This window comes from Dreissena polymorpha, chromosome 3, assembly GCF_020536995.1.
Source record: "Dreissena polymorpha isolate Duluth1 chromosome 3, UMN_Dpol_1.0, whole genome shotgun sequence".
NCBI classification, from domain to species: domain Eukaryota; kingdom Metazoa; phylum Mollusca; class Bivalvia; order Myida; family Dreissenidae; genus Dreissena; species Dreissena polymorpha.
The window spans coordinates 32,419,680-32,437,104 of NC_068357.1; the positions used below are offsets into that span (position 1 = coordinate 32,419,680).

At 33.7% G+C, this 17,425-nt stretch overlaps 1 protein-coding gene across 1 annotated transcript; it reads right to left on the minus strand.

The window, feature by feature from the left end:
• Positions 1–3,937: 3,937 nt before the first annotated feature.
• Positions 3,938–10,687, minus strand: LOC127873564 (uncharacterized). The gene is made up of 3 exons (XM_052417440.1): positions 10,614–10,687; positions 6,137–6,344; positions 3,938–4,440 (listed from the first exon to the last, which is right to left on the minus strand). The coding sequence occupies exons 2-3, from the start codon at positions 6,316–6,318 to the stop codon at positions 4,245–4,247; spliced, it is 378 nt and encodes a 125-aa protein (XP_052273400.1). The 5' UTR covers positions 6,319–6,344; positions 10,614–10,687; the 3' UTR covers positions 3,938–4,244.
• Between the last annotated feature and the right edge of the window lie 6,738 nt (positions 10,688–17,425).

Below are 17,425 nucleotides of genomic sequence, written 5' to 3' on the forward strand. Positions count from 1 at the left end.
TGCATCACTAAAAGTATACCTAGTTAGGTCACGTCTAGGAATTTGAACTAATCTTCTAATTAAAACGAACGTGTTTTCAGTTTAATTTGGCATGGGTGTATTTACTTCTCTATTAAAAGTATTTTGCTTTCATAAAATTACTATAATTTTAAGTGCGGAGGTGGCAGCAAAACTCAGTCACATGCATTCATTTTCATGGATTACGTTATGTTTTTCTCTCTTGGTAAGCTGGTTTGTTCAGCAGTAAGTGCACATATTTATGCCAGTAACTGACATCTGCCCAACTTAAATCAGAGGTAAGGGAGAGTGACCTTAAGGGGTTTTCATGACCAATGCTCACTTAATGTATGTGGCCGTTCCCGCGGCTTTGTTGTCCAGCGTGCTACCAACTGAGACAGCTTACAAAAGTACAACTTCTGTTCCGATATAAATAAGCGGTAATTTGAAACCCCTTTACAAAACTTAAAAGTTTTGGAGTGCACATAAACATTTATTTTCACAATATTGTATTAACGATATAAAATCTAAGCGCTGTAGGCGCTGAAGGCCTGGTGCTAGATTTAGTGTGCTTGGGAAGAAGTATTGTCCGAATTTCTCCCTTTGTCCGAATTTATACGGATTGACCCTAGCGGTTGAGTGCATAAGCTCAGAGACTGTAAGACAAGAAAATATATTTGTATATACTACAGTGTACATAGACGGTGGAGAAATACACGATACTATTGGGGGGAACAATAACCTTTTGTTCAACACTACAGATCTGGTAGAGGTACGTCTACATAGGCGGTGAAGATATACAACAACAACAACAACAACATGACCGCAAAACTGTTATTGTCAGCGTCAAATTAATCACTAACAATATCCTAAAATAGCTTTTTATTACATAGTTAACAGATCAGGAAAACACATGCTTCCTTTGTAATGTGTTCACAACAAAATCCACTTATCCCGATAAAGAACGGTGTACGGATTGTGTACTTTGTCTCACATAGAACTTTTTCGCTCTCGATTTGCGCGCTCGATCTTCTCAGTGAAATACCATATCCGGTTACTTCGTCTATTTCCGAAAATGATCGTGAATATATGTGGTTTCTTTTTTTATTTCTTTTTTTCTGTAATGTTTTGTTAACGCAAAATAAAATAAAAGTATTTTAAAATATGTTTATAAATACCAAATATTAGGTCTTCAAAAAATGTCTCAGAAAAAAATTCTTACTGTCTCCGTAAACACTCGTATCTTTTTGGCCTAGACCCTCAAGTGAGGAACTTATTCTCGCATAAATATGTAAACAATAAAAACTATGTCGTAGCCACTGCTTAGCAATTTTGCTTCAATAATATTTTTTAACATTTTTTATGACACTGTCATGTTATATGGTGATGTTCTGTATTTACAAGGAGGGTAATTGAAATCTGCGAAAAACTACTTTTAGTGCGCATGCATTAAGTGGTAAATCGGATTTTTGGGAATTTGGCTTTGGGCAGCCAGCCAATTCGGATAGGCTCAGAAATTGTTATCATTACTATGGCCTTGGGGCTACGCCCCAGGCCAAAAATTATTCATCCTCTTATCGAAAGCTTTGAATTTCATTAAGTTGTGGTCAAATAATTGTAAGAAAATACGTGAAGCATAAGTCATTGTGGTTTTGTTGCCTGTGTCCTTTTTTTCTTCCTTTTTTTTTTGGGGGGGGGGGGTATGGTTCAGCATTTACAACTACACCGGTTTGACTTGCCTCCAATTTGTGCAGTTACCAAAATAACTGATGCAATTGGACAAAAACCATTAGGGAATAAACATTTTCAACTAGCTTTGGAAAGTTTAGTGAAACAAATACAACGGCATGCAAATCACAGAAACATAAGTACTTCGTGAAGTTTAATGCAATCGTTGTTTCTTCAAAAATATAAAAGAAACTTAAATTAAGTAAAGCCTTATCCTAGGGAGCAGGATCACGTGACTTTGTGGGGTTCACAATTAAACGTTAATGGATGCAAACACACAGGTAAGTTTTTCAAATAACTTTTTAGAACTATTCTCTTAAGAAATTCAACTAGTGCATACAATACAGTTTTTATGCTTCTTATGGCAATGTGAAATACATCAAAATTACTTAATTAAATATTTATTAAGACTGTGTTTTTGGCCAAAATTCGAAGTGTACAGCATTAATGTACACTGTTATGGTGCACGCAAAGTGAAATTTCGGCACCGATTTCAGACGTAATCAAGGATTACTTCTTAAATTGATATTATGGGCATCTAACAGTTTATTGGTGTCTATCGCAACCGTTGTTTATTTTTGGTATTTTCACTTCATATACACTTATATTTGTTAATGCAGCATCAACATACTAAAACAATATCCCGGAAAGAGAAATAATGCATTTGAATATCAACTGTACTTTCGTTTGACAACCGATTATGCATGTAAGATGTGAACCTAAATTTAGTTTTAGTGCAGATTCGTTCATACGACACAAAGACACTATTTTGGTTTACGGATCATTTCGGCTTAGAGGACTGGGTGAGTCATGTAAAATATCGAATATAAAACATATTTTTAATAAACAACTGGTAGCAATACGAGTTGCAGATAATTGGTCAACTACACTGGTAACAACATTTTAACTAACTCTTTTGACCTGTTAATTCTTTTCAGCTTAATTCAACAGTGAAAAATGCCCATAATATCACTTTAAATCTTAAAATTATCGGCACAAACTTCAAGAAAAATTGTGCATTATGCACTGCAGATTTTTGCAAATGTATTTCAATAACTTGAGATATTTGCCAAAATAAAGTTCTTACCGGTTTGTTTTCATTCTATCCAGCCCTTGTCTAAACCCTTAAGAACCCCGTTGAGCCTGACTAGAAACAAAATAAAAATCATCCCATTTTGACCGCCGCTTTTATGTAAAAGCAATCTTTATGTATTGGGTATGGACTTATTCTCAGTTCCGGGTCTAAGAATGGGATAATGAATGCTGTACCGGATATTGGGTACTGACAAACTGTTTTGATAGCGTTTGGCTGTGATTTATTGTTAAGCAATTAATAACAAATTGCATTCATATTCTTTTTTTTTTAATTAATTATTTTTTCCATACAACAGAAGTTATTATTTTAAACAAGATGTGTTTGTGAAACACAATGTCCCCCTATATGATGTTTGACCTTGTAGGATGACCTTGACCTTGTGAAGGATGACCTTGACCTTGACCTTTCACCACTCAAAATGTGCAGCTCCATGAGATACACATGCATGCCAAATATCAAGTTGCTACCTTCAATATTGCAAAAGTATTCATAAAATAAGCGATTTAGGCCACATATATTTGACCTCTGACCTTGAAGGATGACCTTGACCTTTCACCACTTAAAATGTGCAGCTCCATGAGATGCACATGCATGCCAAATATCAAGTTGCTATCTTCAATATTGCAAAAGTATTTATAAAATAAGCGATTTGGGCCACATATATTTGACCTCTGACCTTGAAGGATGACCTTGACCTTTCACCACTCAAAATGTGCAGCTCCATGAGATACACATGCATGCCAAATATCAAGTTGCTATCTTCAATATTGAAAAAGTATTCAATAAAATGAGCGATTTTGGCCACATATATTTGACCTTTGACCTTGAAGAATGACCTTGACCTTGACCTTTCACCACTCAAAATGTGCAGCTTCATGAGATACACATGCATGCCAAATATGAAGTTGCTATCTTCAATATAGCAAAAGTTATTGCAAAATGTTAAAGTTGGCGCAAACAGACCAACAGACAGACAGACAGGGCAAAAACAATATGTCCCCCACTACTATAGTGGGGGACATAAAAACCTTAGAAGCAAAATGTAAATCAGTTGTGCAATAACCGCAACAAGAACATTAATAGTATAGATAGAGAATAATGCACAATATAACAACTAAATTGTATGTTTCAATGTTTTATTACAAAACTTTTCGGAACACTGTTCATTACATAGACAAGAAAATTATGAGTCAACGTAAAAAAAACGAATTAAAAGAACATACACAAATACATAAATTGACGATGTCAAAAAATATACAGCATTAATTTCGTTAAAGTGATTTGGTTCGCCAATCACAATCAAAATGAAAGGAGTAAGAAATCAAATGCTTTATGTCTGTCATTACAAAACAAAGCCTAGTGCAATGCCTAATGAGGTAAGATTGATACAGTACAATCAACTTTCTCAAATGCGTTTAAAACATTAGTAGTTTCTAAAATGGTGTAGAGAAAATATCATGACAAACAGGACAGCAAACTTGTGCAGCGCATGCGCAAAGAAGTAGGAGAGGCTGTGGTGGTCATGAACAACGTGTGGCGCCTCAAGGGTGGCGTAAATGGCGGCCAACCACAGGGCCAAGATTGCGCTGTCTTTCCAGCCATGGACGCTAAAGTAATGACTGAAACGAGAATTACAGACTACGTTGTAAGACAGTAGCTACAAACAGCGTGCGTTTCGCTTTTGACGTGACTATCCGAAGAGATCGTTAATCTTTTGATGACATTTATATATCATGTCATTTGATCTATATTTGTTCCCGATATAGTGCCATTCAAACCAAGTATAATAAGATCATGCAAATTACATTACCATAGCAACAGAAGGTCGTCATGTACAGGGAACTGTGTTTTAAATTTGACATTTATTAACATATCTTAAGTCCAAGTGTACGTTTAAAATAGCGAAAAACTTTACGATACTAATATGATCCTAACAGACAACACACTGTCAAATGTTTTGCTCTGGTCGTTTGCTTTTAAACTTGAGACAGATGTTTGTCTATGTTGGTTGTCTATTAAAAATTTAGACAGGTTTACACAGCGGATCCTCATGCTATTTTGTGAACACTAAGCGACTCCAGTCAAAATTTTCCATTACTTAAACAAGACCAATTATAGCATTGTATATTATAAGCAACATGAATATAAATCCCATGGACAAATAATGAGACCAATACAGACAAACATAGGCGTGGTTCACAATAGGTAAGACCTTCGACCTGATCGATGACATTATGATTGATCCACTTTTATGGGTGTAAAGGCACATCTACAAGTACTTTATGCATGAAATAAGTTGCTTATTCTTGTAGGACAAACATTGCAGTTGGGTATAGGTATGTATGCTGAGGCAGTTACAGGATATGTTGATGTTACTTTTTTATGAACTGCTGATTGCTATCGACGACAATACGCTTAGTATGGTTATTTCCTTTTATCAAATTATATCGTTTTGTTTTAATATTTAAAGTAACTGACTAACACAATAGTGTAGTTCAATAAAATGCATACAATAATGTGATACAATGGACAGTCAGTCAATATATTAGACAGTCCTTGTAACACACTTGTTTAATGATGTTTTAAATATAAACTGAGTATTAGTTATGTATGTGTTTAGTTCATCTAGGTCATGTTGTTTTTTTCCACAATACAATGAGCGCGATGTTTTGGCTTTCAAATCAACATGATTAGGCACCATATTACAAGGAGAAAACAATTAACTTCAAGTATTCTAGTAAAGTTTCAATTGTCGAACAGTCGAAAGAATATTGGACAAAGAAATGAGTTAAATTTGGCTTAAAATTGGACAATTTTTTACTGGCCTCCATTTACTTCTAAATTACCCGTGATTTGTTAATCCGAAAACTTCAAGTTGTGAAACATGCACGGGTTTTCTGATTTATATCATAATAGTGGTTAAGTGCTGGTATTTATTATTAACAATCCAAGCAATATAGGAAACTAAAAACTTATTAACACAACAAATAATTCCCCCCCCCCGCACAGGACATTTCAAGTCATGTTGCTTAACCTTTTCCCAAAAATCAAAGTGACAAGGCTATAAGCAAATGGCATTAAACCAGAACAGCCTGTGAGTCACTCGCATGCTGTTCAGGTTTTATGCTCTTTGCTGCTCATCAATATCTTAAAATTGGAAATGAAGACCTTTACATTTGAATGTATTCAAAAAAGACTATAATTTATTTTGATTCTTACGGGACTACAAATGGTTCATATTCGTATCTGAGTGGCTCAGGGTTCATACCCTTACTGAGCCAGGGTTGTGGCTGCCTAGAATAATCAAGCGCTTACTCAATGATCCACTTGAGTATGACAACTAGAACGGCCTGGCAGACGAAGGCGGTGATGAGGTAGCGGTCTCCGATACGGCGCCCCCAGGCGCTGTGCCCGTTGAAGAACATGAAGCTCACCAGCTCACCTAGCACCGCCGCAATCACCATGGCGATGTGGAAGGACACGTGGAAGTCAGCCATTGTTTGCTTTTCAATGCAGGTGTAATCTGCAAAAGAAATAGTAGTTAAAATATCGCAAAAGCAAAGTTGTAACATGATGAAGTCCGCCATTGTTGTGTGTGAGTGAATAAAACGTTATACTGGGTTATAAATATTAAGGTAGAATGTGAAGAAAGACTTGGTCCACAACTTTTGCATGATTAATTTACGCAAGCAATACTTCGCCACTTCTTGTTTAATTAAAGCACAAATTAAAATCTTCAAATGGCACTTTCACTCGCTAAAGATCACTCGGATGTTGGCTATTGCTGAGTGTTGTGTTTTGTTGTTGTTGTTTTTAGAATAATTCTAAAAACAACAACAACAACAGCAACACATTCAATGTGTTGCTGTTGTTGTTGTTGTTTTTGTAAATTTAGCAAGAAACGAACAATAACTAAAACCCGCATCCGGGTTCTCTTTTAATAAAGACAAATTAAACTTTCACGCACTTTTGAATTGATATAAACAATAATTTAGCCAAAATTATCATTCATGTAAGTAAGTGCCAAGATATAATGATAATGGTGTTGATTCTGCTGGAGCTATTCATGAGGAGGAGGAAAAATAAAGAAATTGAGGGAGAACATTATAAAGATGGTGGTATAATGAAGTTGATGAAGATGAAATAAGTCGAGTTCTGAGAAAACTGGGCATATTGCATGTGCGTAAAGTGTCGTCCCAGATCAGCCTGTGCAGTGCGCACAGGCTCATCAGGGACGACACTTTCCGCTTTAATTGGATTTTTGCTAAAAAGAGACTTCATTTTAACGAAAAATATCATAAAAGCGGAAAGTGTCGTCCCTGATTAGCCTGTGCGGACTGCGCAGGCTAATCTGGGACGACACTTTACGCACATGCATTGTGCCCAGTTTTCTCAGAACACGACTCAAATTATTAAGATGATGAATGCAATAAATGTGTTACTTCTGGTGTAGCTGCAGATGATGATGGTTATGCATATGATGCTGGACGTTTCGACAACAATCATGATGATATTTAATGTATCATGCTCACGACTGGTGGCTTATTCACGACTGGTGGCTCGTTCTCTGATGCACAAAGAACATTAGCTGGCCAATCCTTGGCCATTTTTAAGATGAACAAATACCTTTACAAATATACTGACATTACTGTGAAACACAGATTAGACTTGTTTGATAAACTTATATCACCTATTCTTAATTACGGAAGTGAAGTTTGGGGTTTTGTCAAGGGCGATGCTATAGAACGTATTCATATGCAATTTTGTAAAAGTCTTCTTGGTGTTAAAAGAAGTACTCAAAACGATTTTATATACGGCGAACTTGGGCGCCTTTCACTGTCAAACAAGTAGATATTTTAATATTATAAAATATTGGGTTAAAATATTACATACTAATAGTGATAAATTCAATAAAAAAGTTTACCTTACATTGTTGAGTGACTGCGAAAGATACCCTAATAAAAAAAGTTGGTGTTCCCTACTACGTGATTTGCTAAGCACAATTGGTTTTTACGATGCCTGGTATTTTCAGGATGTCGGTCACGATACTGTATTTCTTGCAGCTATTAAACAGCGACTTACAGATAATTTTATCCAGAATTGGAACGGCCGATTGGTTAACTCGAGTAGAGCTCTTTTTTTATAGGAATATAGCATCCTTTCAACTTCAACCTTATTTAGAATTATGTAATATTAAAAAATACAGATTCAACCTTACTAGGTTACGAGTATCCTCTCATAGATTGAGAATAGAAAGTGGCAGATGGTCTAAGCCCAACCCAACACCTGTTGAGCAAAGGACATGTATTGTTTGTAATCGTCTAGAAGACGAATATCATTTTGTGATTGAATGCAACTTATATACAGATTTAAGAGTTAAATATATACCTTCATATTACAGAAACCGACCAAATATGCAAAATTTATAGAATTGATGTCTTCCGATAATGAATCTGTATTAAGAAAACTGAGTGCTTTTGTCCATGCCGCATTTTTAGTTAGATCTGCGAACATGTATGTGCCCTTTTGATGTATCTTTGCCCATAAACTAGTTGAGATATTTAAAATGCTGCTGTTCCTGATTTTGTATGTGAATGTATAATGAGTGTTTTTGTGCGTTCTTGTTTACGCCTTATAAGTTTTGTTTGTGGAGTCAGTGTTTATTACAAATAACGCATTATGTACTGATTAGTATGAGAACTCCTCTTAAATTAAATGTATTTCATGTTTGTCATCTATCTATGTATGCTGCCGACTATGTGACTTGGCTGTACACTCAGAATTTTGCGTGAGTTCCTGTTTTACTCTCTTTAGGTTTTGTTATGTAGAGTTCTTGAACGATAACATTAATGCAATATGTATTGATAAGTATGAGTACTCCTCTTAAACATTATTATTACGGTTAATATGTATTTCTTGCTGTAAAATACTTATTGACACTACTTATGAAATTATTATAATTTCATGTGCTTGAATTAATTATGTACATATGTTTATTACTGTAAATATTATATTGTTTGTACTAAAATGTGTCCACATGGGCCATTGGCCTTCTGGAAATGATGTAAATAAAATCTATAAATATAAAATCTATGATGAGGAGATGGACAATGATGTCATCATCAGCGACAATAATACGAAATGGTCGCGATCATAAACTGGTTTGTTATATGACGATGTATATAAATCAATAACACTTGCATAAGGACTTTATACAAGCGCGAGTAAATTAGCCATCGTTATTGATAATAATGCTTGAACGGCTAGCTAGAGATCGCTTTGTTTGTTTGAGACCGCTTTATTGACTGACAAATAGGCGACATGTGGAATGTTACATGCGATCTCTCCATTTTAGACCAAACTAAGGGCGTCAATGTTGGATCAACGAGTATTGAATATGTCTCATGGACGTCAATGGCAGGAGGGTACTTGTAGCTGTTTAACCCTGACGATCTGTTAATCTGATTGTCAAATATACAACATTGACAGCAATATCACAAGAAATGGTTCATGGGTTTTACTACATACAAAACTGAAGACCCACAAACTTTTACGTGTATTGCGTGTGCGTAGTTTTAAAAGGAATACTTAAATTTTAAACGGATAAAAGTTAATTTCTTTTCACAATAAGAATGCACTAACATTTAGACGAGTATTGACTATATCAGCATTATGAACCTAGACATATTGTGCTGAATAAAAGCTTGTAGTGATCGTGTAACAAAATTGATTAATTACAGGTGAGGTCAGGGGATATGCGAAAAGAATGTTTTCTCATATTTCAAGAAAAAAACACATGTATGGTATAGCGAATTCAGCTTTTATTTTGTAACTTTTACACGATTCTGTTCTTGCGCATGCAGTGAAATATGAATGGCTATATACTGTTTATATGCATATTTAATTTTTTTTATAATATTGTGTAGAATAATGAAACAATAAATAGGATTAATAACGTTTGTAGAGATTTACTTCCATATAGTTTTAATTTAAAATTATAAAATCTTCAATTAAATAGATCCCAAATTCTCAAAGAACGTCATATTATAATCTGTATTCATATTGGCCAGTTAATTTAACAGCATGTTGTAAGTATAAAATGCAAATGTATAAAATACATATAAAGAATTTATGTTCAAACAGAATTTCGAGTAATTTATCCCACCTTATATATTAAGAATAGACTGAAAGTGGTAAAATACTTTGCTGAATAAACAAACAACCTCTTCCACTAAATGACTAAAGCTTTATGCAATCATGCATACACATAAAACAACTGTAAACATAACTTTAATGTAATATGATGTCCAACTAATTTAAGCGTCCATAAGTTTACTCGTATACATTAGAGATAGACCGTGCTCTGTGAAAAGGGGATTAATGCATGTGCGTAAAGTGTCGTCCCAGATTAGCCTGTGCCGTCCACATAGGCTTGTCAGGGACGAGACTTTAAGCCTAAACTGGATTTTTGTAAAGAAGGGTCTTAGTTTACACGAAATAGACAATAAGACAAAAGATAGGCTAATCTGGGACGACACTTTACGCACATGCATTAAGCCCCTTTTTCACAGACCACGGCCCAGATATAATATCAACCCACGCAACACTTTCCCAGGCTTAACATTTTCTCAGATATAAAGGATAAACATAATAGAAATCTAATGCATGAATCGTAAAAGTTAATATCTGTGTTTACGTCTCAAATATCTGTGTTAACGTATTACTGCTTCTTTACATGTTTTACCAATTTAAATAAAATAGGTTCCAAAATAAATTAATAAAGCAACACTACCTTTCACTCGTATCCGTACTTAATGTAGTCAAGAATCGATTTGGAGCAAACGCGTTGAAACTAGGTCAGCTAAGTGTTGGTAAGCACAATGAGGCTATTTAAAGGTTACCAACAAGGCCACTAGAATGCAATAGTTTTGTTCTCGTCTGCTATTTGCAGAGACCAGTTTTGCATACAATTTAACATGTCGCTGTTAAAAAGTATAATAATCAAGGTAAACATGGCGTGTTTTGAGTTGTTCAGGTATGATAAGTTGTTTTTGCTTAATGTGGACTTATATTATAATACTTAGTAGTGACAGCATTAAAAGCCTACATTGTTTTAATGTGAAGGATAATGACAAATATGTTTTGATAAAATTGATATTTACTTCAGAACTACTTCTTTTTTGTCGTTGTTTCGTAATCACCTATTCGGAGAAGTGATGCCTAGATACAAAAACCCCTGGCCGATAACCCGGTGTGTTTCAATATAGAAACGAATTCAAACGACGAATTGTTTATAGACCGATGCATAACGATAAATCGAACATAATTTGGGTTGTGGCACTCTGGATCAGCAGACGATTTATTTCATAAATCAATCTCTGGGTTAATGGTCGCCATCTTTCGAACTACTTTCAAAAGTACAACAACAACAATAACAGTAGGAGACACTTTTCATTGCGAAAAGTTGAAAAATTGAGTACATGTGTCACAGTTGTTGAGTGGAATAGTGTTATTTTCAACTGTGTACGAAGCATGTGAACTGGTAGTGGAATAACCAAATTGTTGGTGGAAATGGAATTTAGAAATATATCTAATAATTCATCATCGTGTAGAATTATCATCAGCATCATTTCTGTGGAACATTGCAATATTCAAAATACAAGTGTTTCATAGCTATGGTGCTTTTGACATAGTTCACTAACCATCAAGGCTGAAATGATTCATGCACACAGGTAAAGTAAATAATTGAATTTGTGCAGAATGTTTACTTTTTACAAATTATTATTTAATTTAAACAATTTATTTTAGATAGATTGCACTGAAACTCAAAGTCTAAAGCTTAGTAAGACACTTAAGCCAGTTTTCTGAGAAGAAACAATACTTGTTCAGAGTATAGCAGGCTCATGCGGCCTCTGGTTTATTTATTTGGCCTCGGCCTTTAACCTGGGTCGCTTTGATTTCAGGTGTTTAGCCCCCATATCAACAAGGCTTTCTCGACCCTATATGTACTTATTCATATTGTTTAAAGATTTTGAGAACCCTCGCTCAGTGCCAGTGGGGATAAAACAGGGACCTTCTTATAGCTAGATGAATAAATCAAATATGCCAGCAACACTTTATAATCAATAACTTTGTAATTGATGATTCTGTTCTTTTAACTACATTACTAATTTACCAAAACAATGTGAAACACATTTTTATGCTCCCAAAGGAGGGCATATAGTGATCGCACTGTCCGTCTGTCTATCCGTCACACTTTGCATTTAGGTTTCGAAAAAATGCTCATAACTTCTATGTCGCTTCAGATGTAACATTCATATTTAGTATGCATGTGTATATGGACAAGGCCTTCCCATACACACACAAATTTTAACCCCTTTGACCTTGAACTTAGGGTCGGCGTTTAGGTTTTGAAAAATGCTCATAACTTCTATCAAAGCGTTTATCGGGGGCGTATGTCATCCTACGGAGACAGCTCTTGTTTTTGCTACAGTCCTCTGCACAAACCATGATATATCTGCATATATGCATCCAACCAAATCAGTAAAACTATTTGTCACTTAATTACAGTAAACTTATTGCATGTAAACTTTTCAACAATATATATATATATATATATATATATATATATATATATATATATATATATATATATATATATATATATATATATATAACAGATCTTGAACAAAAAACACATCAAACTTCAAATTGTTTTAGTAAATTATAGGCTTTAATTGGTATTGTGAGATTGACAACACTCATGCATGCAACTATACAATTATACAACTATGGAACACATTATTTATGAGAAATTCCAATACATCAACATAACGTCTCAGATTTAAGGCAGTTAATCTAGTGCTGTTTTGCTGCCATTTTTACTATTACACATTTTTTCATTTTATGTTATGATGCATTGATCTTGTTTCTAAATTAACCAAGCAATCATTGTTAAACTTTTGAAGAAAGATGTTGTCTGATAAATATTGAAAATATAATCACTACAACGTGAACAAAATTCAGTTGAATACTGTGACCAACAAAGATTTGCCAAAGAGCAATTCAGACATGATTTAAATTAAATACAAGTAATATGAAAGTCTGCCTACTGGATCCCAGTTATGACTTATTTGTCAAATCTGCACATTAATTTGCCCTTGGCCATGTAGAATTGGGGACTAAATACCATCAAGTCATGTAAAAAGGAGCAGGGTATAGCACGCTGCTATTGATCTCTTGAGCTTTCACATGAATTTTATGGGTAATTTTCATACAACAATATAGTGTAATGATAAAGCATTATGAGCACAAATTATATCTCTTACTAGTGGTGCAAAAATCAATTAAGTGTCACATTTCAAAAGAAAATTTATATAAAAAGGTATTATTAATTGTTAAAACGTTATAAAAGGTTATTTCAATTCACTAAAGCATTTAATTACAAGAACAATTGCATTTTACGTTCATTACAAATTACAATACCGTATTGGAATTGTATTTATCTGCATTTGATGTGCATTTAATACACTTAAAAATGCAGACCAGACAGACACACTTTTAACAGAAACAAATGTATTTTTTTCTGCATTTTTCCAGCATTAATACTCTTCAAGTGTATTTTTTATCATCCCAGATACACTTTACCAGGAAAAAGGTATGTTAAAATGCATTTTTAGTTTGTTTTAAGTATATTTTCAAATGCATTAAGACACTCTTTTGCAAAAAATAATGAACAAAAACTTGAAAATATTTAATATACTAAAGTGAAGTAATAATTAAAGTTTTGTATGAGCATCAAAAACAGTGTCAAATTCATACCAGTGCCTATTTAGTAGCAGTAGGCCTTATATGGTCTACTTGTGGTAGAAATAATGCATTTAGTATAATACAACATACATAAATTAAAAAATATAGCTGCCCATACAGTTCAATACAATGTTCAATTAACTACACTATGCAAAGTTGAAATATGACATCAAGCTTGGAATAATCTTTTCAATAATGTATAATATGCTGTTTTAATTTATAAGTGAAATAGACACTTGCATATAAAAACTGATTTTACATCAAAACTAAATGTTTAATTTGATTTTTAGCTCCACTGGCCAAAGGTCCTGTGTCCATAGTGCGTCCGTGCATTAACTTTTTCTTTAAACATCTTCTCCTAAACTACTGGTCCAATTCTGATGAAATTTCTTAGGAATGTTCCTGGGGTAAACCTCTTTCAAATTTTTTCAAATTATGCCCCTGGGGTCAAATTTGACTCTTCCCCGGGGGTCACAAAATAAAAAATTTGCTTATATAAGGCCTATTTTGTGAAAACTTTCAAAATCTCCCGTCCATAACCATTGGGCCTAGGGCTATCAAATTTGGTATGTAGAGACATCTAATAGTCCTCTTCCAAATTTGTTAAAATTATGCCCCTGGGGTCAAATTTGACCCTGCCCCGGGGGTCACAAAATTGAACATATGCTTATATAATGCCTATTTTGTGAAAACTTAAAAAAAATTCTTGTCCATAACCATTAGGCCTAGGGCTACACAATTTGGTATGTAGTAACATTGTATAGTCTTCTACTTAGTTTGTTCAAATTATGCCCCAGGGGTCAAATTTGACCCTGCCCCGGGGGCCACAAAATCAATTATATGCTTATATAGTGCCTATTTTGTGAAAATTTTAAAACTCTTCTTGTCCTTAACCATAAGGCATAGGGCTACCAAATTTGGTATGTAGTGACATGTAATAGTTCTCTACCAAGTTTGTTCAAATTATGCCCCTTGGGTCAAATTTGACCCTTCCCGGGGTCACAAAACTGAACATACGCTTATATGGGGCCTATTTTGTGAAAACTTTAAAAATCTTGTTGTCCATAACCATTGGGCCTAGGGCTACCAAATTTGGTATGTAGTGACATCTAATAAACCTCTACCAAATTTGTTCAAATAATGCCTCTGGGGTCAACTTTGACCCTGCCCCAGGAGGTCACAAAACTGAATAAACGCTTATAAAGCGCCTATTTTGTGAAACCTTTAAAAAACTTCTTGTCGAAAACCATTCGGACTATGGCTACCAAATTTGGTATGCAATAACATCGTATAGTCCTCTACCAAGTTTGTTCAAATTATGCCCTTTGGGTCAAATTTGATCCTGACCCGCGGGTCACAAAATTGAACATTATATACGCTTATATCTTGCTTATTTTGTGAAAACTTTAAAAATATTCTTGTCCTTAACTCTATGACCTAGGGCTACCACATTTTGTATGAAGTGAGATATAGTAGTCCTCTACAAAGTTTGCTCAAATTATGCCCCTGGGGTTAAATTTGACCAGCCCATAAGGTCACAAAAGTGTACATGTGCTTAAATAGGGCCTATATTTAAGTATTTGCAAATGCAGAGAAATTTGTTTCAGCCTTTTTTTCAGCAGTGGAGCGATACAGGGCCATCATGGCCCTCTTGTTTAAATACTCAAAAAATGAAACCGTGTTCATGCTTGCATGAACACAGTTTATAAATGCTGTCAGAATAATAGAATATGCAATTACTATAAATACAAATGCCAGGGAAAAGTGCTTTTTGTACTAAAAAATTCGAATGAATATTACAATAATATATTCTGAATACTTTGGTGTGTAATTAACAGTTTTGTCTGAGAAAATCACTAAATTTTATATATTTATTCAAATTCACATAAATCATATTTCAAAAACACATAATTACTTCAAATCCTTTCACACAATACTGAAAAAATGCACAGTTTCTGATTGTTATTGATTATTAATTTATACATGTACCATTTTTTTAATCTTGATGCATCCTCAATTGTATTATGCACATCTTAATCTGTTTTAACAATTATAATATAAAGATTAAGGCTGACTCAGTAAAATAATAATCCATGGTTTCTGCAGTACTTGCAGACAAACTAGGAATACTGCTGTGATATTATCTATCTATCTAATGGGATATTAATTTGGCTTCAATAGAAAAAAATCAAAGCATACACATGTATATAATGTGTACGTATATATATATATATATATATATATATATATATATATATATATATATATATATATATATATATATATACTTGTAAAACTAAAAATTAAATATGTATGTTTCTATTACATCATTTAGGACTTTTATTTTCAGACAAAGTAGAGTGAAGCTTAAAACAGTATCCAATTGTAACAGTCAATTTTGGGAAAATCAACCTTATAATTATTTTCTGTGTTGGTCAATGTCATAATTGGTATAAAATGTATATTGAACTGGAAGTTTTCTTTATTTTAAATGATAACATTTGCTTGGTCAGCCATAATTGTCACAATCAAGTGGTCTTTTTACACTGTAGTTTTCTCACTGACTATGGGTTTGTTCTGAGAATGAGCCACACAAAGTATCGTTGGGGAGACAAGTTGTCAATTTTATGTTTATCAGTCTTTCATAATCCAGTATACCTGTAATAAGTGAATTTGTAACTAATAATCACACAATATACACAATTAAAATTGTATGCATTTAGATTTATTTAGTACTGCACATTAATCATTTTCTAAAAATATGTAGCAACATTATATTATATAATGCTGCAATACTAAAGTAATTTACTAATTAAAGGTCGCTGATGTGTAATGGATGTGGTGTCCACCTAATGATCTGGAGGTCACTGGTTTGATCCCCAGTGCTGGAGCATTCTTAAGAAATCTCCAAGAGACACCCAAGTACTGGTTCTTTAAATTTAATCGAACTAAAAATTGGATAAAAATTAAAAACTGAAACCCTTATTAAAACATTTTATTTTGAATCAAGCAAATGTGGAAATTCATTAAAAAAATGAGAACAATTTAAAAATTCTACTTTAAAGTAATCATGATAATTTAGATTATTTTCAGAATATTTAATGATGATAATGATACAATTATATATTACCTAAATGATAAAAATAAAACATGTTATGTTAATTTATGAAAAAAACGTTTTAATTTTATCAATATCATGGTAATTACAACTAGATACAGGCAATTAGATTAGAAACGTGCATTAATTATATTAATGATCAACCCAGACATTTGTAGTGATTTATGGTCACTATTTTGATTAACGTTCTATACATGACCTGTCATAAAAGGTATTTTTTAGCCAGTACTACAATCGGCAATGATAGTCTGTATTGCATACATATTCCACCGTCTATTATCGATTCGCTTCCTCAAACTGAACAAATATTTAATGTTTACATCGCGAAACGTAATGCATCTAGTTTCACTTTCGGTTTGGTTGGTTTTGTAAACACCGTAATTTCATCTTAAAAATTGGATGATAGGGTGATTAAATAATAATGGAAAAGTAAATCACTTGGATAATAGGTCAAAATGCAACACAAATGAACGTTAATAGTGCTCTTAATATCAAAGTTTCGGTAAAAAGTTTGGCGCTAGTTCAACGCGCATCGTATACAGCCTCATAACAATAGACTGACAACCTTTTGGGTAGTAAAGTAGTAATACAAGGCAATATGGCGACCGTTAGCCACGAGGCCTATCTTACGGAGGAATCCGAGATAGCCGAAGTATCACGATTGACTCTTCATTGGA